The sequence below is a fragment of the Engraulis encrasicolus genome, chromosome 14 (genome assembly GCF_034702125.1).
Source record: "Engraulis encrasicolus isolate BLACKSEA-1 chromosome 14, IST_EnEncr_1.0, whole genome shotgun sequence".
NCBI classification, from domain to species: Eukaryota; Metazoa; Chordata; class Actinopteri; order Clupeiformes; family Engraulidae; genus Engraulis; species Engraulis encrasicolus.
Window position 1 is genome coordinate 22,131,227 of NC_085870.1, and position 27,500 is coordinate 22,158,726.

General features: G+C 42.3%; 3 protein-coding genes across 7 annotated transcripts in view; 2 read left to right on the top strand and 1 right to left on the bottom strand.

Annotated features, from left to right (window-relative positions):
• The first annotated feature begins 7,472 nt into the window (after positions 1–7,472).
• LOC134462269 (docking protein 5-like) lies at positions 7,473–22,351 on the top strand. Of its 5 annotated transcripts, none has more exons than XM_063215198.1 (7): positions 7,473–7,707; positions 9,412–9,510; positions 9,940–10,054; positions 11,833–11,949; positions 19,371–19,591; positions 20,378–20,499; positions 21,150–22,350. In XM_063215198.1, exons 1-7 carry the CDS (start codon positions 7,561–7,563, stop codon positions 21,253–21,255), a joined length of 927 nt encoding a protein of 308 aa, XP_063071268.1. In that variant the 5' UTR covers positions 7,473–7,560; the 3' UTR covers positions 21,256–22,350. The 5 variants fall into 5 exon arrangements, with proteins under 5 accessions (XP_063071268.1, XP_063071267.1, XP_063071271.1 ...); XM_063215197.1 differs by having other exon boundaries at positions 9,403–9,510; positions 21,150–22,349; XM_063215201.1 differs by having other exon boundaries at positions 9,403–9,510; positions 19,371–19,560; positions 21,150–21,239.
• Positions 22,352–22,439: 88 nt separating this feature from the next.
• nat8l2 (N-acetyltransferase 8-like 2) lies at positions 22,440–25,702 on the bottom strand. The gene is made up of 2 exons (XM_063216405.1): positions 25,573–25,702; positions 22,440–25,364 (listed from the first exon to the last, which is right to left on the bottom strand). Coding segments are annotated over exons 1-2 (678 nt in total). The 5' UTR covers positions 25,574–25,702; the 3' UTR covers positions 22,440–24,687.
• Positions 25,703–27,048: 1,346 nt separating this feature from the next.
• The window catches only part of slc12a5a (solute carrier family 12 member 5a), a 230,664-nt gene continuing 230,212 nt past the window's right edge, over positions 27,049–27,500 (top strand). Inside the window, exon 1 of the mRNA XM_063215202.1 lies at positions 27,049–27,158. Within this exon, the coding sequence (XP_063071272.1) occupies positions 27,049–27,158 (110 nt within the window). The remainder of the gene's footprint in view (positions 27,159–27,500) is intronic.

Consider the following 27,500-nt stretch of genomic DNA (forward strand, 5'->3'; position numbering starts at 1 on the left):
CTTTTTCTTTTTCTTTTTCTTTTTCTTTTTCTTTTTCTTTTTCTTTTTCTTTTTCTTTTTCTGTCTGTCTGTCTGCCTGTTTTTCTTTCCATTTGTCTGACCGTCCATCTGTCTGTCTGTCGATCTGTTTTTCAGCCTTGTTTGGCAATCTGTTTGTCTTGTACCTGTGCCTATCTGAGTGCTGCTTGGCTGTTTGGCTGTTTGGCTGGATGGTGGACATCATATCAGATCAGATGGAAGCTAGCACGCCACGGGAGCACTGGAGTTCAGTGGTAGCACAACGACCATGGCTGGTTCTGGCCATATGGCATTCAGGGCATTTGCCCGGTGGACTGTTGATGATTTTGGCCTGGTCCTCGCCCTCAATGCCATGGTATCTCTCCTCATTCTGTCACGGCCAAGTCAGATAATGTGTGACAGATGATAATATGTGGTCAAAAATAGCTCGTAACAGTTTACTAAATGTGTTGTCACTGGATTCATTGTCTCGGTCAATGCCAGTTGGACCGGTCTTGACTGAAAATGCCCGGCCTGATTTTTCATCCCAGTCCATCCATGACGACGGCCCTGGTGCCTGCCAGCTGACACCGAGATGACACACATTCAATAATGTCATCAGAGCATTCTGGAATGTCACAAAGGACAAACACACGCACGCACGCACACACGCACACGCGCGCACACACACACACACACACACACACACACACACACACACACACACACACACACACACACACACACACACACACACACACACACACACACACACACACACAGCATGCTCATCCAGGTGATATAACATTGAGCCATGCTACTTTAACCCCCCTTTCTCAACCTCTCTTTGCCTTGGCCACCTGCCAAAGTGTCATTCACCTTAACACAGAGTGTGGGTGTGTGTATGTGCCTTTTGTGTGCGTATGGGAGAGAGAGAGAGAGAGAGAGCAAAAGAGCGAAAAAGGAGAGAGTAAAAAGGAGAAAGTGTGTGTATCTGTGTGTGCGTATTCAAACAAAATATTTGAGATGAGGCAAGCGGGGTGCAACGAGTTGGAAAGGTTAATATTATTGTCCTGCCTATGATGTACAACAGCAGTGGTGCGGCGTGACACAGGGCATGGAGGGCATTCTGCTCCGGCCCTCAACCGGCCCTCCTCTGGCGGTGCCACTCTCTCCTGCCGCCCCCACCCCCAGCCTCAGACCACCCACTTTGCTCTATTCTCACATCTACAGTTAATACATTGGAATGGTGGTAGGAAGGGCTCTAAATTAACTTTTTTCCATCGCCAGCCAAAATGCCAGTAGATAATAATCTTAATAGCCAAACATGGGTTTGACACCAACGGGTCAAAGTGGCTAGTAAGTTGGTCTTTTTTACCAACCAAACTGAAATTTCACCAGCATCTGTCCAGTTAGCTGGTGTTAATTTACATCCCTGGTGGTAGGCAGATCTTGAGGCGCTTACTGAGTTGCCTTTCTGAAAATCTCCGCTGTCATATTTTTCTCCCTCACACTTCTAGTCCAGTTTCAGTCTAAACAAACATGATCATGTATTTATTGTCTACTAATGAGGCACATAGTGTACAGTCAGATTTCCTTATTGCAAGTTGTTTCGCAATATCTGTTCAAGGCTGTCCATCAGATTTTTGTAAGCTGAGTTTTAAAGCTACGGACCATGGAAATGGTCAAGAGAGGCATTATTGTTCACCTTTTAATGACTCATGTAGCCTGGTGCAAATGGGATCAGCTATTCGACTCACTGCTGAACTCCATCAAAGCAATATTGCTATAACATTACGAGTTGTAGCCACTTAACCCTATCCAGACCGGGGGGGCTAAAAGTGCCCGCACCAACTTTGATGTCGTATAACTCCTGAATGACTAAAGCTATGACTACGAAACTTTGTGACTTTTCCTAAAATGAAGTTGGCTACAGTGTGATACCAAAAGATTAGGTTTATAATTTTTGTTGTTGCCATGGCAACGGTTTTCTGACAGGTACGTCTGACCAAAAATCACTGATCTAAGTCTCATCATCATCACTTTTCATATTTTTTTACATTTTCATCAGCATCAGACACCCTTGTGAACATTTGAAGTGGTCTGAAGCAAATAATAACCAAAATTGATGTGCATTTCCCAAGATGTGCAAGTTAGATGGAAAATACATGAAGGTGACATTTTGGGCAATAAAAACAGGAAATTACATCATAATGATGTCATAATATCCAATAATGACACCAAACTGATGTCATTCATAGATATTTGGCTGAAGATCATCCCCTCCAAGTTTGGTGGTCATACGCCATTTGGTTCCTAAGTTATGAGGGGGGGGTCAAAAGAGCCCCCCCCCGGTCCCAGGAATGCCAAGAAAGCCCGGTCTGGATAGGGTTAATGCACGCCGTACCTCCAGTGGCACGCTGTAATGGTCATTGAAAAGTTAAGTAGCCTACCATAGTACTATAGTACTACAATACTATGACATAGCACAGGGCCTTTAGTTGTCCACTATGACCTGGTCATTGCCATTCTGGTAGCTGCAAATTTAAAATGCAAAGTCTTAATGGGTTAAATAACAGACATGCTCATTAATAGCAACAAGCTTATAACAGACAGAGGTGGACTTTCCTAGGCAATTGCCTCGGGCCCCTATCAAATCTGACCTCCATCTGGGCCCCAGCTGTCACACCAGTCGTGGTAAACACACCAAAAAAGGTGTGATCTTAATTTGTCACTAAGGCCTATGTAAAGTAATCAAAGATATAAATGAGACAACACATTAAAATAGCACAAAACACAGAAGATGTATATTGACTTTTGAGGGCCCTGTTTATATTACGCATAGGGCCCCAAAATGGCTAGATCCGCCACTGATAACAGAGGCTCTACATGAGAGGGTTAAGCAGTGCCTGACTTATGAAGGTGATAAGGTAACCTGGAAATGTTGCCTAGTTGACCTTCTAGTGGGTTCCAATGAAAGCTTCTTGCTTGTTACATCCCATGGGCAAAGTGTATTGAAAACAATGTTATCCATCTACTGTATTTTATCCACACCAACTCTGACTTTGAAACACTGCAACACAACATACCCCCCTGGTCATTTAATCACTTTTAGCATAAAGTTGATTCTGGATAGGTAACATGGGCCTATAGATACCCAAAGAATATTATCAACAATGTTCCTCAGAAAACCAGTGGCTGAAGGCATTGTATTGCATTTCATTTTTAATACAAAAAAATGTGCTCTTTTTTGAATGCAAATACATCTGCCCTTTAACAGAAATGTGTGTAGGAAGCCCATTTAGAGAGCAGCTGTATTGTTAGTATACCATAATCTTCCCACTGTGTAGGATGGTGGCCAGAGTAGGCATTGCAACTATGCTGCTAATTGAAACAATGGAGAAGATAACCTTTTTCATGTATGAAAAGTGCAATTTTTCCAGGCGTAATGAATACTTAGAAGTGGATGGTGGTGGTAATTGTGAATTGTGCAGCTTGAATTCTGGAAATGAACTCCGAAAAATATTACACAGTGCACCTTTAAATGACAAGATGCCCCAGCTGTACATTGATATGATTTATCATTTCCGTCCCATAAAAGCCTTCAAACTCTTTCTACACTAAAACGAAGGGAACGCTCAGAGGGCCCAGTATGCTTTGGTGCCAATGTGAGGCCCCGTTATTTTTGGGGGAGGCCAGTTGTTAACGAGCTCAGGTGCCATTTATACCCCCGGGCCACACGACCAGGCGCTGCCAGACCCCCTCTGGCCAGCCGGTGCACACGTGGCAGGGCTATGTGGGTAAATGTTTCTCCTAGTAAGCTCCCCATTGGCACGGCCGGGGCCAGCGGACACTTAACACAGTCTTTAATTGGACCACGCTTGCCGAACACCGCGACTCAGCTATATCTGCCCTCGAGGTGTGAAATGGAATCAGTAGGCCGTGGAAACCAAAACCTGGCTTCCCAAGTTGGTGACCGAACGTAAACAAGTTTGTTAAAAATAAGAGTCCCCAGATAGATAGCGGCAGCCTCTGGGGCTGCTGGGCCGGGACTGGCTCACAGTTGGCCCGGATGCGGTCCGACCTGACATGCTGTGAGTGAGTGATACAACAGAAACGGCCTGACATCATCCTTATCTATGAAGCGGTCACATAGTGGCTTACAGCATCCCGCGTGACTTCTGCTTACCAGCAGTCTTGTGTAGCCATAACATACACAGTGTATGAAATTCAATACACAGATCGTTGTATTGAAACAGACATGTACATGCATGTGTAACTGAGAATCAGTGCAAAATACCTATAAGGACAAGAATACAGTACATGGGCGCAGTAGTGAGTTTGTTTTTAGTCGAATGACAAAAACAAAGATAACACATTGCCAAGGACCCTGTGTCATGCTATACTGTAGTAGTGTAGCACTATGGTTGTAAGGTTTTTGACGTCCTTAAAGATACTGTGTAACTCAATTATTTGGGGGTTTAGACAGTAAAGAGTTGACAGGAGAGAGAGAGAGATTAGATTCAATTAGATTAGATTAGATTAGATTAGATTAGATTAGGTTAGGGGCCTGCATTGGATGCTGAAACACATCTGCTCTTCAACAGCCAAAGTCAAATCACTAAACACATTGACTGAGGAAAATGTCTTCAAAGTTTTGGTATTGGGATGGGTATTGTAGTTACTGCAAATGTGACATAGCAATATCTCTACAACAGGACACACTGTATTTGGACCAGCGCGTTATCACAAGATATAGGAGGTGCTATGAAAACCATTTTCAGTATCAACTCAATATGTAGTCACTTTGCCTTTGTACGACAGATATCATGATTGATCATCCTGTGCAGCCCCCTGAAGCTTTTACACTTTCTATTTACTGGGGAAAAAACCCGCATCAGCCATGTATCAATAAAACTGCTGTGTCTCAGTTGGTGCATTTGTGCACTTGGCGCACTATGTTTCAATGCATAATTAATACGCCATACGCACTGAAATATGAACACTGAAGTGCACAAGTGCACCATTTGAGGCACAGCATAGTATGTCATAAAAGACTGTTTTGACAACAAATGGGGGTAGGTCTGTATTTTGGCACTATTTTAGTGTTTTGTCTCATGTGCATCTTCAATTACTTAACATACGTGACGAATAAAGATCAGGCTTTTTTGTGTGTTTATTTACCGCAACTGGCGTGACAGCTGGGGGCCCTTATGCAGGCTCCATTATTTTAGATTTTTAACATTGTTGTTTATCCATTTGTTAAGCCCTTCGAGCTGCATGCCTTGTATGATATTGTGCTATACAAATACAGTTATTATTATAAAGAAATGCAATGTAACACAGCCAAATAGCAGGGCAGGTGGATACTCTACACATGAACATTGGAGGTGATCCAAGTGGATCCAAGAAGAAGCAACCAGATCTACAGCTTATATCTCGGCACCATCTTTAGCAAATCAGGTGATCTGTCAGACTGGCCCAAGGATTTGGCAGTAGGGTGGTCCCGTCTCTGATCTTTTTGTCTCTTTTCTAAGTGGACTTCCCTGATGTATATGGGCACCCAGCTTCCAAGCTATTGGTTACAACCAATAGGAGGGCTTCATTCAGAACAGCGGACCATGTTATTTACAATATAGGTTATTTATATGAATTATAGGTCAGAGATGAATATTTCCAGCAATGTGGCCTGGCAAGTAATGAGTTACATGCAAGTTCATTCACCACACATTCCACACAGACAAGAGAGACAGAAATGTATGTACCGTGCTACATTATTTCAAGTTGTAGGCCTATAGCAGCACCGTGGTGACATGCTTGGACGTATTCAACTTTGCTCTCACCTCATATATTAAAGGTAATTAAAGTGTATGACATGCAATGTACTGTTCATCATAGACACATGGCTTGACAGTTAAATCCACTGCAGCAGTCCTGAGTGAGTGAGCGACGGACAAATAGGCAATCAGGGCCGCTGACAGCTTTTGCCGGGCCCAGGACAAAGTCACCTGAATGGGGCCCCCCATCCAATACATTCAATGTAATGATAACCCGATTCTGGGCCCGCTGTCCCCCTGGGCCTGGGACAACAGACCCCTTTGTCCCCCCCTGTCGGCATCCCTGTATACAGTATTAAGTATCAGGGTAATGGTTTCTACAGTGGCTAAGTGATCAGGGCCCTTTGGTTGCGGGGTTGTCCTTGCTGAGTGAAAGGTCATGTTGAAATTAGACGGGACAGTGTGCTGCCCGGAGTGATAACATCCCCCTTGGCTCTGCAGCTTTTCTAAAAAGGTTGGCAAGGCGTGACATTCCCGGGACGGGAGGAGGAGGAGGAGGAGCAGGAGGAGGAGGGGGAGGGGGAGGAGGAGGAGGGGGCACCTCCTTGACCGGTCAAAGTCTCATGAGCTGCACCACCCTATCCCCCACACACTGCATACACATACATACCACACACACGCACACACACTCACCCTATCCCTATACACTATTACACACGCACACACCACCTCACCCCATATCTCCTCTTCCTCCCTCTCTGCCTCCTCACAGAAGTACCACCCAAGTATCCCCACACACTGCTACACATGCACGCACGCACGCACACTCGCTTGCACGCACGCGCACACACACACACACCACCTCACCCCATATCCCTCTTCCCCCCTCTCTGCCTCCTCACAGAAGCTAATTGGTACAACAACCAGAGGGCAGAGGGCTGAGACCTGGGGACTGGGCAGTGGGCTGTGGGCAGAGTAGTTAGTACGCTGGGCAGTGGGCAGGACAGTGGGCAGTGGGCAGTAGGTAGTGGGCAGTGGACAGTGGGCAGTGGGCAGTGGGCAGTAGGCAGTGGGCAGTGGGCAGTGGGCAGTGGGCAGTGGGCAGTAGGTAGTGGGTAGTGGGCAGGACAGGGAAGTAGGTAGTGGGCAGGGTAGTGGGCAGGACAGGGAAGTAGGTAGTGGGCAGGGTAGTGGGCAGTAGGTAGTGGGCAGTGGGCAGTGGGCAGTGGGCAGTAGGTAGTGGGCAGTAGGTAGTGGGCAGGGTAGTGGGCAGGACAGGGAAGTAGGTAGTGGGCAGGGTAGTGGGCAGTAGGTAGTGGGCAGTAGGTAGTGGGCAGTGGGCAGTAGGCAGTAGGTAGTGGGCAGTAGGTAGTGGGCAGTAGGTAGTGGGCAGTAGGTAGTGGGCAGTAGGTAGTGGGCAGGGTAGTGGGCAGGACAGGGAAGTAGGTAGTGGGCAATAGGTAGTGGGCAGTGGGCAGTAGGTAGTGGGCAGGGTAGTGGGCAGGACAGGGAAGTAGGTAGTGGGCAGTAGGTAGTGGGCAGTGTGCAGGACTACACATATACTGTACGTACACGCACACATACATACATGCGCGCGCGCACACACACACACACACACACACACACACACACACACACACACACACACACACACACACACACACACACACACACACACACACACACACACACACACACACACACACACACACACACACACACAAATAAACTAACCCAGATCATTTATAGCTAGAGGTCCAGGATACACCCACTCACTTACACTCGCATGCCTGTAAACACACACACACACACACACACCCATAGACAAGCAAACACACCTACAGCACAGTCAGTAACACATTGCCAAATGGATTTAGAGTTCTGTGACATTGTGAAACAAGGCTGTGTTAAAATTCGAAGAAAACATTTTTGGGTGAGTATATAACTTTCACCTCTGTGTGTGCATGAGTATTTGTTTGTGCACGGCTGGTATTTACCAAAGCCAGAGAGGGATGTGTGCGTAATGGAGATAGCGGGGGGATAAGAGAGATAAGGTGCAAATGCCGTTTGTTGTGCTACCGATGCCTATCAGTGACTGTAGAGTGCTGTATGTATACTGACTTACTCACTTGACGGTTGTTTGTATGTGTACTACGTACATCCTGTGGCCAGTAGTGTTTTTCACAGCGTCAATGATTAATCGCAAAAGACTTGTGTCAATGTCAATGTCATTGTCAATCATTAATGTAATCATATCTCTCTTGTGGGTTACGAAACCAGCTTATGAATTAGCGATAACAGTCTGATTCAGGTGGTTGAGGAACATTGGATCATTGATCACAGAAGCTTGCCTCTGTTACGGAACAATCTGCCTGTAGCCTACTATATCGATCTGTTGTGTACTATATCGATCTGTTGTGTTTTTTCCCCCTTTATAGAGGATGCTCATCGATTGTCATACAAAGAAACAATTTGTGACACTTTATTTTAAAATGTCTTTTTTGTCTATCTATCTACCCCTTTTACACATTTAGGGTTATGGTTAGGTTTGGGTACACAGTAGATTCACTAAATACTGTATATCACACGCACTAACTGTACACTTAAGATATGTGCAAGTATACAATGTTGCATGCTGTTGCACACTTTGTTCTTATCAGAGACCTTAAATAACGTGTAAGCAAATGTTTCTATTACATACAGTACATAAACTAGAAATGCACTCAGAGAGTGCAGACCTCCGCCAAGGAAGCTGTTTCATGGAACATTTGTCTATGTTACAGCCTGTTTTTCAAGTCTTTCTGCTTTGTTTTTGTGGGGTTGGAAACTGGAATGTCAAAATCTGCCTTATCCTGCAAATTTGCTAAATTTTGAAAAATTCCTGGATCCGGATCATGATCCGTATCACCACCAAAATGTAATCACTTGTTCCTTTTGTCATTATTTCCAACAACTTCACAAAAATGTCATCAAAATCCGTTCATAGCTTTTTGAGTTATCCTGTTGATGTTGGGGATATGCCACAAAAAATCCTCGATGTTGACATGGCAATAAACTTCTTGAACTTGAACTTGAACTTGAGAGATAAACAGACAAACACCAAAGCGACCAAAAACATAACCTCCTTGGCGGAGGTAATAAACTGTTTCCCCCAGCACTTTGTAGTTAAGGTGGCCTCTGTGACAGACACACCTTCCACCATGACTAGTGGCCCTGAAAATATAAAGATTGTGTATTGCAAATGAAATGTCTAAAGTTGTTTTACAATTTGGAAAAAAAACCTCCCACACACTGAGCATTCCACTGTATTCTGTAGGACACAACGCTTTGGTACCGGTTCTGAAATGTTGCGCGTTGAAGAAAATGGCAAAATGCCCAGAGTGCGAGTGTTTTTTCAAATTGTAACCCATGGGCCGTCCCCTACGCACCTGCAAAACAACCACAACATTGCCTTTTTCATGTCTGGCCAACCTCCCACCCTTATCGAATAACAAAGATTCTGCCGGGAAACACTGAATAATGTCTTAACTTTTTAAAGTCTTGATTTACAGGCTTAATTCTTCAGAATATATCTTAGTTCATTGACAACATGTGAGATGTAATTAATGAAAGTCCTGTCTATTGGCAGATGTATCAGAAATGCTGGCTTGTTTACAAGAGGGCCTCAAGCACAGGACCTAAAAGGCTGGAGAGATTCCCTAACCAAGGAGCCTCCAACTTTCATTGCCATCAGAAGGTATTGTAAGATCATCACAATATACGTAGACACACAAGGGTAAAACACACTTAGAAATACATGCAATACAGTGTATATTCTGCAGTTTATCCATTTGAACATTACCATAGGTGTGCAGATAGGGACGAGGTGGTGCTATAGCACTTGCCCCTTTGCCCTACTGGACAAAAAGTGCCCTTTTTGAATGTTTTTTTTAAATGTTTTTTTGTCAAAATGCACTATGATTCATGTTAACATGATAATTTACACATGAGGCACGACCAAAAAGCATGTTACAATAATGTTCCAATATAGCATATAGCCTTATATATAGCTGGAAGTTCCATATGTCCCCAACACCCCCCCCCCCTCCATTCAGCACCTGCCCCCCAAAATGTCTATGCATGCTACTGAACATTACTCAGAAATGTGTTTGTCATCCTACCATAGGTGATAGACCTGACAGATGTGATCAGTGTCACCAGACCTCCACAGGAGAAAAAGAAACACGCTCTGGTTTTGACATTCACTGATGACAGCACTCTCAGCTTTACCTGTGACTCAGGTGTGTGGATGGATAACTATTCTTATGATTTAATTTCTGTGGATTTGTCAATCCTTATTTGGGCAATATTACATTTTGGTGAACAACCAATCATGCTGGATTGGTTATGTGTTCAGTCTTTTTTTAGAAAGTGTGCTCAACTCCCAACTATTTCTTTCGGGTGCAAGCAAGCAGCAAAGTTCATATTTAGTAAAAAAGCTGTACTCTCTGCTGTAATTCTTGTAGTTTAATCTGGTGGGGTAGCATGATAAACAGACGTTTCGGACTAAGCCTTCTTCTGCGTCTTTATGTGGTTATGTGTTCAGACAAGTGTATGATGACGTGCCGTGGTTCAGAGTCCCGGGTTTGATTACCGACCTGAGGTCCTTTTCCAACCCTCCCGTCTCTCTCTCCCACTCATTTCCTGTCCATTCTTCACTGTCCAGTCCAAAAATGTTGAAAAAATAAGTGATAAACCAGAAAAACATTTGAATAGAAGTAGTGTAGGCGAATCTTGTAAACACGCTGTGCGCAAAGCTGTGCATGCGCCAAAAATGCTGGGTGGAAAAGAGCTGAGATAACAATATTCTCTATTCGTGTACAATGCGAAATAGCCTACCTCACATCTTGGCAGAAAGCTAACCAGAAATATCACATGACTTGTTATACAACATAGGCTATTGGTTATGTTGGGTTGTGGTCTCAATTTATTTAGCTAATTGAAGATTTGGCCAGGTATGGACGTGCTTAAAACAGTGTGTCACTGAATGTTCTTATCCAGATGTTTCTGAAAGTTAGCTGTGTAGTTGGTCACATAAATACACAGTATAATCATTTTTCATGTCACAAACACACCCAGATAAGCCTCATGACTCATTAAAGAACTGTGCAATGAAATCTAGTTCCACGCAACACCCGGGATAAGGCTATCATTATCTACCGTCACCAGCTGCCTGCAAGCCCAAACATTGGAATTTGCTAAGCTGATTTTCATTTTATTATATAGCTGTTTGCATACCGATGGCACACCAAAATGTGATAAGTTGCAATATCAGTTACTTAACGTGGACAAATGAAGGGAAAACGTGCAGAGCTCTGGAAAACTAGCTATTTTGTTACCTTGCTAGCTAACATCAAGATCAGATTCCAGTGTGTTCCACTTGTCATAAAAGCGAGCTGTTACACCAAACAGATGAACAATACTATAGGTTGCCTAAAACCATTGTGAATAACGGTCTTTACTTTGTAGGCCTAGTGTCGACGTGATGTAGGTCTACCGTGAGTGTGTATGCAACTCAGAGCCAGCTAGATTTCTGATGGCTACGAGTCTTTCACATGATATTACAGACGTTTTAAAAATAGGATGGAGATAACAATTATACCGGGTGTGATATGGAACTAGATTTCATTGCACAGCTCTTTAATAAGTCATGAGGCTTACCTTCTGAATGTGTTTTGTAGTGTTTTCACAAGCCGAAGCGACCAAGCTCTTTCTTTCTTGCCACACGGAAGAATGAGCGATGTAAACAGTGATGTCACGCACAGATTCCCTTATACCAGAAGCCTTTACGAATAACAAACATGCAAACAATGTATTATCCTCTCAACCGTGTATATCATCAGTGTACTTAGGACATGTTCATTCTACTTAGCATTTCACCCAAGAACTGTAATAATTTTTAAATTAATAAATGTAGCTCACTCTTTAAAAGCACTCGTGTTACATTCTCATATATTTTAATGTCATGTAACAGTCTTTATGAGTGTCGTGTTTGATGTCCTCCATGCATGCCCCTCAGAGACAGAAGCTGCCGACTGGTATAAGGTCTTAAACAGAGAGTGTGTACACGGTGGGCTGGACGCCTTTAGGATCCCAGAGCCAGACCTCCTATCCTCTTCTCTCAGGCACCAGACTGGTATGTACCGTATACAGCAGAACTGTACATGGGCAGTCATGGGTAAGCGGGTAGGGCGTCAGACTAGTAGTCCAAAGCTTGCCAGTTCGACTCCTGACCCGCCATGTTGGAGTAATTAAGCAGTGCTCTCCCCCATCCTCCTCCATGACTGAGGTACTCTGAGCATGGTACAGTCCCGCTGCACTGCTCCCTTTTGGGCTCCATTAGGGGCTGCAGCTACACTTTTTATCTGACCCTATGCATCTAAATCCAATGGACAATGTGGACATGAAGCATAAGCAGTCTGCCCTTGGCCAACAAACACCTCCGCTCATATCATAGACAGCCCAACAAAGCCAAACAAAGACAACCAACAAGCAATTGCCAAAAAAAGACAAATTTACTGTAAATATATGTTTCACAATGTCCTAGTACTGGCACATTATCTAATATCTATTATTAACACTAATAGGGCATGGTTATTATAACATAATATTGGGCAGTACCACTTAGTGTAGGTTAGAGGCAGATGTGAGCCAAAGCTGCCCACCAGTGTTGCCAGATTGGGCGGTTTCCTGCACAATTGGGCTGCTTAGGCTTATGCTTCTTGGCCATAGAAATCAATAGAATTGGGTGGAATTTAGTGCTTCCGGGCGGGTTTTCAGCATTTTTTGAGCTGGAGATCGTCAGCCTCATCTGGCAACCCCGCTTTCTACCCTTCTCAGCCGTGACACTTTGGACATCTGCTCTCACCACCTAAAGGCAGCAGTTATGACCACAAATCTCATCTGCTCTCACCACCTAAAGGCAGCAGTTAGGACCTCAAGCCTCATCTGCTCCCACAACCTAAAGGCAGCAGCTATGACTACACGTCTCTTCTGCTCTCACAACCTAAAGGCAGCAGCTATGACCACAAATCTCATCTGCTCTCACAACCTAAAGCAGCTATGACCACAAGTCTGGCTATTATTATTATTGCGCATAACTGGATTAATGCAAACATGCGGGTTAATAAAACTCTCCCATATCATACCATACCGATGTCACAGCTGTGGTCTAACTGCCCTCAAGGCAACACAGACAACGCTGTATCCAGGGCTGGACTGGGGGAGAAATAGGGCCCGCTCACTTTTGGCTTAAAGAGGCCCTTTATAATTAGCAGCGCAGAACTGACTCACCGGTGGGCCCTGCACCCTCGTGGGCCCTGCACCCTCGTGGGCCCCTATTTTCAGAAATGTAAATATATATATATATATATATATAGATGTAGAATCACTCATATATATATATATATATACAGTGCCCTCCATTATTATTGGCACCCCTGGTTGAGATGTGTTTTTTAGCTTCCAATTATTATTATTTTTCTCTAAATAATATGGGACCTTAATGGAAAAAAAGAGAAAAATCCAACCTTCAATACAAGTGCATTTATTCAGTGGGGAAAAAAGCCCACATAAAGAAATAATTATTTGACATCAAATAATGTGTGTCACAATTATTAGCACCCCTGTTGTTAATATTTTGTACAACCCCCTTTTGCCAACAAAACAGCACCTAATCTTCTCCTATAATGTTTCACAAGATGGGAAAAGACAGAAAGAGGGATCTTCAGCCATTCCTCTTTGCAGAATCTCTCTAAATCATCCAGAGACCTGGGTCCTCTCCTCTGTACTCTCCTCTTCAGCTCACCCCACAGGTTCTCAATGGGGTTGAGGTCTGGGGACTGAGATGGCCATGGGAGGAGCTTGATTTTGTGTCTGGTTAACCATTTCTGTGTAGATTTGGCCATATGTTTAGGGTCATTGTCTTGCTGAAAGACCCAGTGACGACCCATCTTCAGCTTTTTGGCAGAGGGCAACAGATTTTGATTTAAAATGTCCTGGTATTTCAAAGCATTCATGATGCCATGCACCCTAACAAGCTTCCCAGGGTCTTTGGAAGCGAAACAGCCCCACAGCATCACTGACCCACCCCCATACTTCACAGTGGGTATGATGTGCTTTTCAGCATGCGCATCTTTCGTGGCACGCCAGACCCACTTAGAGTGTTTGTTGCCAAAAAGCTCAATCTTGGTCTCATCTGACCAAAGCACACGGTCCCAGTTGAAGCCCCAATACCGCTGGGCGAACTCCAGACGTTTGCGTTTATGATTGTGGGTGAGGAAAGGTTTTCTCCGTGCATGCCTCCCAAACAGCTTGTTGGCGTGTAGACAGCGCCTGATGGTTGATTTGGAGACTTTGTGACCCCAGGATGCTACCATTTGTTGTAATTCTGTAACAGTGAGCTTTGGAGATATTTTGATTTCTCTTACCATCCTCCTCACTGTGCGTGGTGGCAAAATAAACTTGGGTCCTCGTCCAGGCTTGTTTACCACTGTTCCAGTTGTTTTGAACTTCTTAATTATTCCTCTCACAGTAGATATGGACAGCTGCAGTTGAGTGGCAATCTTCTTGTAGCCTCTGCCTGACCTGTGAAGGTCGACGCACATCTGCCTCACTTGTATGCTGTGTTCCTTTGTCTTTCCCATGTTTAAGAGTGGATAAGAGAAATGGCCTCGGTGTCACATCATATTTATACCCCAGGGAAACAGGAAGTGATGAATTACTAATTAAATGTTCCTACATACTCTGGTAAACTTTGTAAACTACTGTAGAAATGACAGAAATGCTTCAATTATATTTATTTCCTGGGAATTGTTAAGGGTGCCAATAATTGTGGAACAGGTGATTTAATGAAAAATAATTATTTTTTAGTCAGGGATTTTTTTTATTTTCCTACAATTCATTTGAGTTGAAGGCTACATTTTCCTAAAATTTTCAGTGTGACAGTATTCTTCTGCAATAAACACTGAATTTATTTTAAGGCTTTTAACACATCTCAACCAGGGGTGCCAATAATTATGGAGGGCACTGTATATATATATATATATATATATATGAGTGATTCTATGATTCCCCTACGCCTTTGGCAAAAGCAAAATGTCAATTATCAGTATTTTTTTTCAACTAAATGACCTAGATGCTTACATAGTGTATATATTTAAGTTTCCAAACCAACAAATTGCCAAGCTTAATCTTAAATCATTTGATAAATACTCTAATGAAAGCGAACATTTGCTAAATTATTTTGTCAACAGTGTTATGGACAAATACTATGTCATTTCAAACATATATAAAAATACTACAGAGTTGAAACAATATATGTTTGAAAGTGCTTATGTCCCTTAGCAGTAATGTTGTCATTAATCTGTGCAACTGATATAGAAAATGTGATTGTTGAGCTTCATAAGTAGGATTTTATGAGTCACTGTGATACAGACTGACACATTTTTCATCACAAATCCCTGTAACGTCTGATTTGAATATAGTCACCCTCCTTACACAAGACTTCCTTCTCCAGAGATAATCCCTAGTGTATGTTCATAGGATTTTTCAAACACATAAGGGATCAATAGCGCAAAAACACTTTCAAAACAGTCAACCGTGTTACTCAACTGTGTTACGGTCAACAGTGCAGGGGAACAAGTCGGCACTTTTTTAGGAGAAAAAACAGAGCAGACAAACCCATCTCCCTAGAACACAAATTATTTTGTTTGTTTGTCTGTCAATATGGATATAAATTGGCAAAAACATACTCCTCCTCAACTGTCATCAGTGTTGCCAGATTGGGCTGGTTCCCGCCCAATTGGGCTGCTTAGGATGGCCGTGTGCGGGTAAAAATGGCATCTATCAGAAAAACCTTCCCACTGCCATATAAATCAATAGAATTGGGCGGGTTTTTAGGGCGGATTTTGATCATTTTTTGGGCTGGAAATCATCAGCCTCATCTGGCAACCCTGACTGTCATACTTAATTGTAACACCATTGACGGTAACACCGTTGACATTTCAGCCATTTTTATGGTGTTGTGCTAACTGAGGACCTCAGAAGTTCCACCACAACACCTTAATCAATTCATGTATCTGTATGCTTTATCTGTGTTTTTCTACATGTGATTTCTAATTCAGATTCTTATGAATATGTTGATAACACCGTTGACAGGCAATTTTCCCGCTATGAGAACATGAAAAAGAATGGATTAAATTATGGAAGGATGGAGCTCAAAATTTACCAAAAAGTCTTCCCGTATCCTGCCAAAGAGGTTATGACATCACGTGATGTTATTCGTATGGCCTAAGACCAAACCATTACTGATTTATGGAGGAGGTTTCAGACCGTGACACGGTTAACACAGTTTTCGTGGACACACACAAAATGGCAAATTTCATGTATAATGGAAATGACAGTGGTCTTTCTGACAGTTTTGTCATATTGTGATGATTACTGTGAATCAAAATTTGCAATCGTCTTGGGCAAAACAAGTTTCTTTACATGCTAATATGAAGACTGAATCTGACATTTGGAAAACAGGACGGCATGAAAACGCCCAAAAACAGTATTAAATATTCATTCTTGCTGAGGGAAATAATACCATGTCTACACTTTCTGTATTATATGAAAGATAAATGTGTGCTAATGTCCAAAACATCATTGGATGCAGTTAATAGTTAGTGGAATTGCCAAATAAAATCCACGGACTTAAAAGTGTAGGCGAATTAGAGAATCACTCATATATATATATATATATATATATATATATATATATATATATATATATATATATATATATATATATATATATATATACATATATGAGTGATTCTATGATTCGACTGCGCTTTTGGCAAAAGCAAAATGTACATTATCAGTATTTTTCTTTTCAACTAAATGACCTAGATGTTTACATAGTGTATATATTTAAGTTTCCAAACAAACAAATTGCCAAACTTAATCTTAAATCAGTTGATAAATACTCTAATGAAAGCGAACATTTGCTTGATTATTTTGTCAACAGTGTTATGGACAAATACTACCGGTATGTCATTTCAAACATATATAAAAATACTACAGAGTTGAAACAACATACGTTTGAAAGTGCTTATGTCCCTTAACAATAATGTTGTCATTAATCTGTGCAACTGATATATAAAATGTGATTGTTGAGCTTCATAAGTAGGATTTTATGATTTACTGTGATACAGACTGACACATTTTTAATTATAAATCCATATAACGTCTGATTTGAATTTAGTCACCCACCCTCCTTACACAAGACTTCCTTCTCCAGAGATAATCCCTACTGTCTGTTCATAGGATTTTTCCAACACATAAGGGATCAATAGCACAAAAACACTTTCAAAACAGTCAACCGTGTTACTCAACTGTGTTACGGTCAACAGTGCAGGGGAACAAGTCGTCACTTTTTTAGGAGAAAAAAAACAGAGCAGACAAACCCATCTCCCTAGAACACAAATCATTTTGTTTGTTTGTTTGTCAATATGGAGATAAATTGGCAAAAACATACTCCTCCTCAACTATCATAGCTGATACGTAACACCATTGACGGTAACACGACTTGACATTTCAGCCATTTTTATGGTGTTGTGCTAACTGAGGACCTCAGTTAAGTGAAGTTCCACCTCAACATATTAATCAATTAATGTATTTGTATGCTTTATCTGTGTTTTTCAACGTGTGATTTCCAATTCAGATTCTTATGAATATGTTGATAACACAGTTGACAGGCAATTTTCCGGCTATGAGAACATGAAAAAGAATGGATTAAATTATGAAAGATGGAGCTCAAAACTTACCAAAAAGTCTTCCCATATCCTGGCAAAGAGGTTATGGCATCACGTGATGTTATTCGTATGGCCTAAGACCAAACCATTACTGATTTATGGAGGGGGTTTCAGACCGTGACACAGTTAGCATAGTTTTCGTGGACACACACAAAATGGCAAATTTCATGTATAATGGAAAGCACAGTGGTCTTTCTGACAGTTTTGTCATATTGTGATGATTACTGTGAATCACCATTTGAATTGTTTTGGGCAAAACAAGTTTCTTTACATGCTAATATGAAGACTGAATCTGACATTTGGAAAACAGGACGGCATGAAAACGCCCAAAAACAGTATTAAATATTCATTCTTGCTGAGGGAAATAATGCCATGTCTACACTTTCTGTATTATATGAAAGATAAATGTGTGCTAATGTCCAAAACATCATTGGATGCAGTTAATAGTTAGTGGAACTGGCAAATAAAATACATGGACTCACTCATATACAGTATATATATATGAAATGCAAATATATATATATTTATTTTTTCCTGAAAATAGGGGCCCATGAGGGTGCAGGGCCCACCGGGAAATGCCCACTATGCCAGATGGCCAATCCAGACCTGGCTGTGGTCTAACTGCCCTCAAGGCAAGACAGACAGCGTCTGTCAGTATCTTTAGAACATGTAGCCCTGTAACCTAACTACCGCACATGCTTTACATTTCTGTTAGCTCATGATAATTGATCTGGGGTTAAATATAGCATACTTCGCTGTCTGGGAAAACATGCTTTAGACAATGCCCAGTTATAACTAGCGTGCTTTAAATAATGCAGACACACCGGCCTTGTCTATCATCTGGCCAAAATGTGTTTATTTTTTTGTTTTTGTTTACATGATGCATGGGTGTGGCAATGCATTGGGGTCTCAAAAGAGAATGCAATTTTGCCCCACCCATCTAAATATTTATTTCGCTATTTAAAGGTGGGCCATGAACTTTCATTTCTGTTCTATGCCGCATCAGCTCGCTGCCTGAATAAATAGCATTGGAAAAAAGCCCACAGCAAACACAGGAGCACTGAATGCCAAACAAACACTGAACAGGGAGTGTAAGATGCAAAGCAAAGCAAAATGCAAGATGCTAAAGCATTTCTTTTTATTGTAGGCTATAGTAATAATATTTATATATATACTGTATATATATTAATTAATCTGTCTCTGATGACCTAACCTGTAAATATTAAACATGTAATATAAGACATATAATACAAAGTGGAGCTTGCTCCTTTTTGAACAGACCTTTTTATGCTGAATGTTAACAAAAGGGGCTTGATGCAGGGTCCCACCAGGCACGAGCTGCACCTTTACAGTGCAGTAGAGTAACATTTATTAATCCCTGGGAAAATGAAGGATTTTAAGGAAATGACTGTATGTGATGCGCCTTGGAAGATGCCTGTTTATGGGTACGCACACATATTTTATTTGAACAAGTTTACTGTATATTTGCTTCATCTGAAACTGATTACCTAAAATCATGAAGGGCTAAATATTGTCTGAAGGCAAGGTGATGACACACAGAACAATTTTTTGAGCAATCGACACTGGACTGGACTGCACTGTTTATCATTATAACACTATTATTATAACACATTATAATACAAATAGATTTTTTTGTTACTTTTTCTTCTTCAACTTTTTTGTAATCGTTTATTGTTCATTTAATTGGTCTAGTTTGCGGACTTTGTGACGGTGTGTTTACATGTGGTTGGCCTTCCAGAGCGCTTCTGTGTGCGTCTGCTGCCGTGCAAAGGACTGAAGACGTCGGGGGAGTGTGTACTTCAGGTCAACTCAGAAGCCATCACCCTCTGGGACACGCGGACCAGCCACCTGAAACTGGCCTCGTGGCCTCTCACAGCACTACGCCGCTTTGGCAGCGATCGCACCTGGTTCAGCTTTGAAGCAGGACGGTCAGTTCATCTCACAAAGAAGTCGTTAAAGGTGCACTGTGTAATATTTTTAGCAGTTAATTTTCAGAATTCATGCTCATACCCATTCACAAATGTTAGCTTTTTCTCAAATACGTTTGAATTGCTTGAAGAAGGTCAGTAGACCGAAACGTTGCATTAAACCATGCAAATGTGAACAGTGTGCGGGAGCTTTCTTTGCTTTAACGTTGGTGACCTAGGGGTTCCACTCCTACGCACCTGACCAAGGAGGTGTGCAAGAATTCTTCACTTACAAATACTTACCACCATCATCAAATTCTAAGTATTAATTATGACTGGTAGAATTGCCTTTTTCATACATGAAAAGGGGGATCTCCTTCATGTCCGCCCCTTTTGAATTTTCAGAAAAGGACATTAGTGGCAAAACTTGCTGTACTTTGGCTGTGTTTGTAAACTTTAGTTTATTATTTAGTAAATATTCATGAAAAGAGCAAATTTGGACATTGGCTGCACAATTTCAATGAATAGCATAGTTGCAATACCTACTCTGGCCACAATACTACACAGTGCATCTTTAACATAGATAAGCATAGGCATGACGTTCACTACTCATTCAGATATTGGCCTACTTGGAAAAAAGGTACACAGGGTTGTATTACACGGCACGCAAGAAACATGCTGAACTGAAAACTTGAGTAGACAACTGATAAGTTCAGCAGTTTATCTATGTGTATATATCTATTGAATTTTGAGTAACTCAAGAATTAAAGAGTAAAAAAAAAGAGTACTGTAGCGCGTTGAAAACACTGTGATAATGCACTGAAATATTTCCTGACAGCCTGTGCGAGACAGGAGAGGGCTTCTTCAAGTTCCAAACGGTGGAGGGGGAGGCTATCTACCAGCGTGTCCACGCCGCAGTGCATTCCATCATCCAGCAGGAGTGCCCCCTCAGGTAGCCAGGTAAGTCAAGAAGATTCCCTCTGGTTCGTGGCCGGTTCTGGACAGGGGCCAGGGAGGTGGGCCCCTGTAGATTTCCTCCTGGCCCCTGTGCTGAACAGCCAATGACAACGACATGATATACATTTTTGTATATTATATATTCATAACATTAAAAATGTATCTGTTTTGCCAATTTGTTTTGCCCCTGGAAAAAATAATGCACCCTCCCGGGATCTGCGGATCTAGCCCTTTTGGGGCCCTAAGCCAAACATAAACATGGGGCCCTCAAAACACATTAAATTCCGTGTTTTGGTGCTATTTTAGCGTTTGGCACATACAGTATATACTGTATCTTCTACTACTTAACATAAGTGAAAAATTAAGATCAAGCATACTTTTTGTGTGTTTACGTGACTGTGGTGTGGCAGTTGAGGCCCCTATGGTGTACAGACCTTGGTCGGGGCCCTAGGCAATTGCCTAAGTTTGTCTAATGGAAAGGCCGCCTCTGCTCGTAATGTACAGTAATGTGTTTTTGATCACCCCCTCCCTCATCCCTCCCACGTTCACTAACAGGAAGCTTACGGATAGCAATGCTACGCTATGTGAATACCACTATCTGCAGAATAGCCAACAGGATGTACTAATGTAACACACCATTTTCCCCTGCACAGGACCAATGAATATTACTGCAGACCACTGATGGACATTTCTCTGGGGTTAAGAAATTGCCCCAGGCCATTCATAGAACCAGAATCTGATGAAGGCTGTTTTAGTTGAAACGTAATCCAGCCATGAAATAATAAAAGACAACAAAAAAGGAGTTAAAGTGTGCGTACTTCTCACTTTGAAAACTACAGTTGGCCTTCATCCTGCACCTTTTCCTGGGATGTGCACAATCCTCTCCTTCAACATTCATAGAACCAGCACATTGCAAATCGCACAACCCCTCATCCATGTAGGTGGCACAACTGCACAATTAAAAACTTTGACTTTGTCCCAAGGAGGTTTGTCATCAAAAACGACAGTTTGCTTTTTTCATGTACAGGTGTATAGCATGCTCTCCTCTGTGTGTTCCGTCTACATGTGTTCTATTTAGGGCTCGCTCACTCCCTCTGGTGGATAAAAGGTGTACCAGTAAGTTGTTGCTGGTAAAATGCGTGGCACTGGCATGATGATTATTGCACTACTATTTAAATAAAGGATACTTTTTCTTGTAAACTTCAAAACACGTTTCATGAATGTTAAGATGTATTTGTTTTTATTAAGCACTCAACCTTTTTCATATTACTTTACTTTAGTGGTTGTCTCATAAAGCGCACTTGTGAAAGAAGACATTTCTCATAACTTTCCAGCATTGTTGGTCATGAACCCAACAGCAAAAAGCAAAAAGAAGACTGACTACATCGCTGAGAAGAAGGTAGAGCTGAACTCCAGAGGGAAATTTGACCTTTTCATGAATATTTACAAAGTAATAAACTAATATTTACTGGTCTGACCAAAGCAGAGTACGTTGTGCAGCCCAAGATACCTACGGTATGACCGGTAATTCAAAATCGCAGGCATGAGACAATTCACCTATTCAAGTGTACATTTTTGAGTCGTAATGAATACACATGAAAAAGAGGGAAGCATATATTATGGAAATAAACCTTTGATAAAATGTGCATGCTCTTACGAAACAGTGCATCTGAGGAGGAGAAAGACACGAGGAGTGCGCCTTAATATTCGACCTTGCCTCCTCCACTTGCCTCCTCCACTTGCTTCTCGTCATGATGACATCACTGACAACAGCATTATATTTCAATATCTTGCAAAAGCTCAATTGTAGAGTCTTTTTCTCATTTGCAATTGGGACGGTGAATGAAAAACAGTCCCTCAAAAGTTGTTGTGGCTAGGCTGACAGCTGGGGATCGTTTTCTCCACGGAGGAGGGGCCAGGAGGCGGGGCGAGGAGACAAGCGCAAGTGGAGGAGGCAAGGTGGCATATTAAGATGCACTCGAGGTCATCTCTGGTCACAGCTCCCCATTCAGGGGTTTGATCACAGCTCTATGTCCCTCTCATGTCCTCTTATATCATATCTGTCTCACACTAATGGCCAATAATGGTGAACTTGGAAACCTTTGCCTAAAATGTCTTCATCACAAAAATATTTAAATACCATTGGTCAGTGAGAGGGAGTTTCATTTGATTTTTTCTGCAGTCCTTATACTTACTGTATCATCTGGTTTGTCAACAATGAGATGTGTTTCCATAGATTACATAATTAAAGGTATGTCTGTTATAATGTGTTAATTACAATAATGTGTAATTATATGTTCATTAATGTTATTGTTCATTATGATCTGTTTGTGACTGTTTAGTTTAGTAAAAAAAATAATAATAAAAAAACTATTCTTGCTCGTGGATGCTGTAGCATTATTGTGAATGGAATGCTTCATCTATTTGTTTTTGTTTGTTTGTTTTACCTGAGAGAGAACCCTTGATTTGTTGAAGCAGCAGAGCTTTTAACAAGTAACCTACAGGCAGAGAGGTATGCCAACGCTGTTGACCTTTGACCTAAGTTAAAAATTGTTTACTGAAGCTGCAAATGCCAACATAATGTGTAAACAGCTAAAACCGCTGAAAAGCATCTAATGAACAACCTCTGCACCATTTTACAATATTTGTAAAACTATATTTAATGGTGCATTAGGCCTATATTTTAATATTTTGTAGCGGTGTAGGCGACATGCACTGTGAATTTCCATACATAATGACAGTTACTATGAATTACTATGCGAGAGCTGGCCATTCACAAATATGATATTTTTCATGAATATTTATCGTATGATTTACACTATTCATATATGAATAGGTTTGCCTGGTCACCACCAGACCTAATCACAAGTGAGATTGTCTTTCAGATTGAAACGATTTGTGTAGAACGTAAGGCAGTATGGGTGTTCCCAGGCTATGAATAGGTAGGTCTTCTCCATGTCCGCCATTTTGAATGACCAGCCAGAGAAAACCGGAGCATTAATGAAAAGAGTGATTAGTGCCTTGGTTCTGAGTCAGATGGAGTATTGTAACATAGTATGGCCTTATACATACTACCACACATATGCACTCTTCTTTGCACTGACTAAAAGTTGAGGATAAACTTATGTCCTCTTTGTTGACCTCAAACAGGCCATTTTAAATAATAAAACCCCTCTGAAACAATATAGCAGATTCTGTAAAACTTCTAACATCCATATTTTTAATACAAGGTCTGCACTGACAGGAACATTTGTACCCCGAGTTAATACCAAATGGCAAATGGCCTATTATAGCGAACAGTGGGATACAGAGCAATGGAACAGTATGCCAACTTTTATCACTGAAATAAGTTCTAAAGCCAGTTTTAAGTTTAAGTTATGATGTATTTTTTTGAAAGAGTTATACTTACAATGGTTTATTTAATAACAGGCTGTAATAATTGTAAATTGTGTAACTGACTTAATGTATTTTGTGCATATAGGCTATTCTGTAACATATTTTATTGATTCCTTGTTTAATTTAATTTTCAACTTTTAATGACATAACTTTGATGGACTGATTTTATTGAATAAGTGGACCCCAGGAAGAATGGAGATCCAACAAATAAACAACTTTGGCTGCAAAACATAGCCGTCTCTACACTTTGGTGAAACCAGTAAATAGAACTTTATTAGTTTGTAGGGCCTACATAATTATGAAGTTCTGAAGTAACATTTGTGAATGCAACATTCATTTTGAAAATAAACGACTAAAATCACACATCTGGCTTTCACTGGGATCACTAATTAAGTGCACTATTAGGCCTACGGGCCACCTATTCCAGCCTACTCCTCAATCAGTGAGGAAAGAAACAATGGGCTGCATAATTTAACCGGCAGCGGCGAGGTTCAGGGGTGTGGTGCAGGGGTGTGACTGATTTATCAGAGCCCCATGTACAGCCCCATGTATTTAGGGGGCCCACAAACGGTGTCATTTATGTGGCTGGGGGGTCCATTGAAGCTGATTGTACAAACATAGGGTCCACAATTTGCTGCTACACCCATGCCTCAAATCAGTAAATGAAGACACAATGGGTGCATGATTTGTCGGGCAGTAGTGAGATTAAAAGGCTTTCTCCATCCTCAGCGATGTGACAGAGGTGAGGTTTTAAGGTTTTCTCCATCCTCGGCAGTGTGACAGTGGTGAGGTAGTTTAAAAGGTTTTCTCCATCCTCAGCACGGTGACCTTGGTGAGTTTGGTGACCCACTGCGGTGCCTCTGTGTCGGTGTGAGTGTGTGTCAGCATGAAGCCCATCTTGTAGTACAGTGCCACTGCACTTCTCTGTGTGGAGCTCGTCTCCAGCACGACCTTGAAGAAGCCGCGCTCTTTGCAGAAGTCAACGGCGCTGTGTGCCAGACGGGTCCCGAGACCCGCGCGCCGACACTCCGACGACACAATCATGCGGAACAGCTCGCCGTATCGCCTCCCGCTTCCAGTCTCGGTTTTCCCCTCGACTGCCACCATCCCCATACACCGAGGCCGCCCGTTCACCTCTGCCTCCGCCACGAGGAAAGTGTTGTCGGGGTCGCTGAGGTAGCTTCTCTGAATGTCTCTCATGTCCGTGCGCAATCTTGCCCTGACAAATCCAGCGTACAACTCATAACAGCAACAGTAAACTAGTCCAGGCCAAACAGCAGCTAAGCAGGCGGCAAGGAGCCAGCCGCCCAGCAGGTACCCCGCTACACCCAACAAGAGGGTGAGCACAAAGTAAGGCGGCTGACGCATGGCGTGAGTGAAAGAGGGGTTAATGTGCTCCTGAATTCCATCGGCAAACAGTGCTCTGATGGCATCTCCATCACTGGGCCGGAACTGTCTGATAACCAGTTGCACTGCAGAAGGGAAACAATAGTACAGTAAATGATGCAGGTTGTGTAACATACAGCCTATGTATTGAAAAACGAACTTTGACCTATCAGTTTGTACACGTTGGACAGTAGAACCAACTTTGATGCCTGGATGCGCTATGCAGCACAGGCTATACCGTAGAATAGGCTAGATGATACATTAATATTAAATGTAGTGCTGCTGATTACTTACTTTTCCCTCCAACTTTCTCACCCAGTTCGTGTTGATAGGCTACACCGGCTGCAATTGCGATAGAGTCGTCTGGGGAGAACACTCAAATGCGCATCAATTTGACACAGCAATTGAGACGTTCCCTCCTTTCGAAGATGAATGCAATCGCTAATATAGAGGAAAATAAATACTATGTAGGCCTATCTTTAGTAGTTTGCACACAAACGATTTAGCCTATACCTTGAGCCAAGATCTAGCAAACCTTTTATGTGTTCAAAGTCCATATAGTCTCCTTGGCTAGTGACAAAGTAATCTTTGTGCGACAGGTCTGCAGACGCGCACGCAAAATCAATGCCGAACCTGGGTGTCGTTAATAATGTATAGGCTTATTAAAAATTAACATAGCCTTCATAACCAGAGACTTCCCATGTCTATATGGTTATGTTGCATTCTTCTTCTTCGCAAATCTTTGAAACGATTACCAGTGAATGCGCTGTCGCCATCTAGGCTAGTTGGCCAGAAGTGTCGACTAGTTAGCCTACCCACCCATCCCTCAACAAAATCCGTAGCATCAAGAGATAAGTAGCCGCAGTAGGCCTACACGCACTATAAAACATGAACGATTCTGCCTCCTGCATTCATTTATAACATAGTTTGAAAAGCAATTAATGTTTGTACATTTAATACCAGGCATATAGATAGCCCCAGGCCTACTACCCGAGGCCTATTCCTACAACTCATTAATTAGATAGTCTATTGTTATTGTAGCCTAGGTTATCGGTATACAAACCAAACAGGCAAATAGACCAACTAACTAGCAACCATATTTTTCTATTCAGTTAGTTAATTAGTCTATTGGTCTGTTTGGTTTGGTTTGTAAACTGATAACCTTAGCCTACCATAACCATTCGACTAATTAGTTATAGGAATAGGCCTATGCCTAATTATGAATATATAATGTTAAATGGACTATACAAACTAATTGCGTTTAAATCTATTTTTATAGGCCTAAATAAATACAGATGTTAGAATCGTTTCAAATGGTCTAACATCGTTAATTGGTGCGTTATGTTGCCATGTCAAGTCAACATGATGACATTATTTCTCGTATTGATTCACCGACAACACCTTTCACTGGCTCTAGGACCCGGATGCGCAGCTGTTCCCAGACACCGGTTGATGTAAAGCCCACCACTCATTCAACATCTTGTGTCAGCTCAGCAGAGAATAAAGAGCGTGTCTGTCCGCTGGACTCGCGTACAAGGATAATAGAATGCTCTCGCAGTTGCGTGAGGTCTAGACTTCACACTGACGTCTCTAATCTATCAGATTGACTTGTTAGCTTGTGTGACATCCTCTCTGGGTGGTCTGCGGGAGCCTCTTGCATCTGCATCCGCGGCGAATTCCTCCACCGGCAGCGGTATACGCCAGGGAGACGGGAGCTGCATCGCGCCCGCCGCCCGCCTGCCCGCCTCACCGCCGCGAGGCATCGCCATCATGAGCCAGAGGTTCACGGTGACCGGCGCTTTCTCCAAAAGTGACGGCGAACGCTGCACGTCAGACATGCAGGGCGAAGTGAACCAGCTGTTCGAGGGTGATGAGCCAGAGCCGAGCTCCTCGCACAACGACGGCGCGACCGGTCTTACAGAAGACGCAGCCAAAGGTAGGATGCGATGCGCAAGCCTACCTGTGGTCCCCACACACACACTTAAAGTTCCTGCCTGCACACCAGCTCGGTTAGCTCAGCTCAGCCTGGCCTGGCCGGCATGGCTGTCAGTCAGTCTGTTTGTGTGACTGGAATTCTAAATGGCACGTTGCCATTCCGCATCGGTCGAGTCCAGCACATCTGCATCCATCCACAGGTGCATCAGATCAGACAAACAACCTCTGGCTATCCTTCCTTCACGGGGACATGGGGACACATTGCTATTGGAATAGTAATACAGTAT

Coding starts and splice junctions, on each gene's coding strand:
- LOC134462269 (XM_063215197.1), top strand. CDS start 7,561: ATGCCTGTAAACACACACACACACACACACACCCATAGACAAGCAAAC. Junction 10,055..11,832: donor CAGCTTTACCTGTGACTCAG/GTGTGTGGATGG, acceptor CATGCCCCTCAG/AGACAGAAGCTGCCGACTGG. Junction 19,592..20,377: donor TCACAAAGAAGTCGTTAAAG/GTGCACTGTGTA, acceptor ATTTCCTGACAG/CCTGTGCGAGACAGGAGAGG.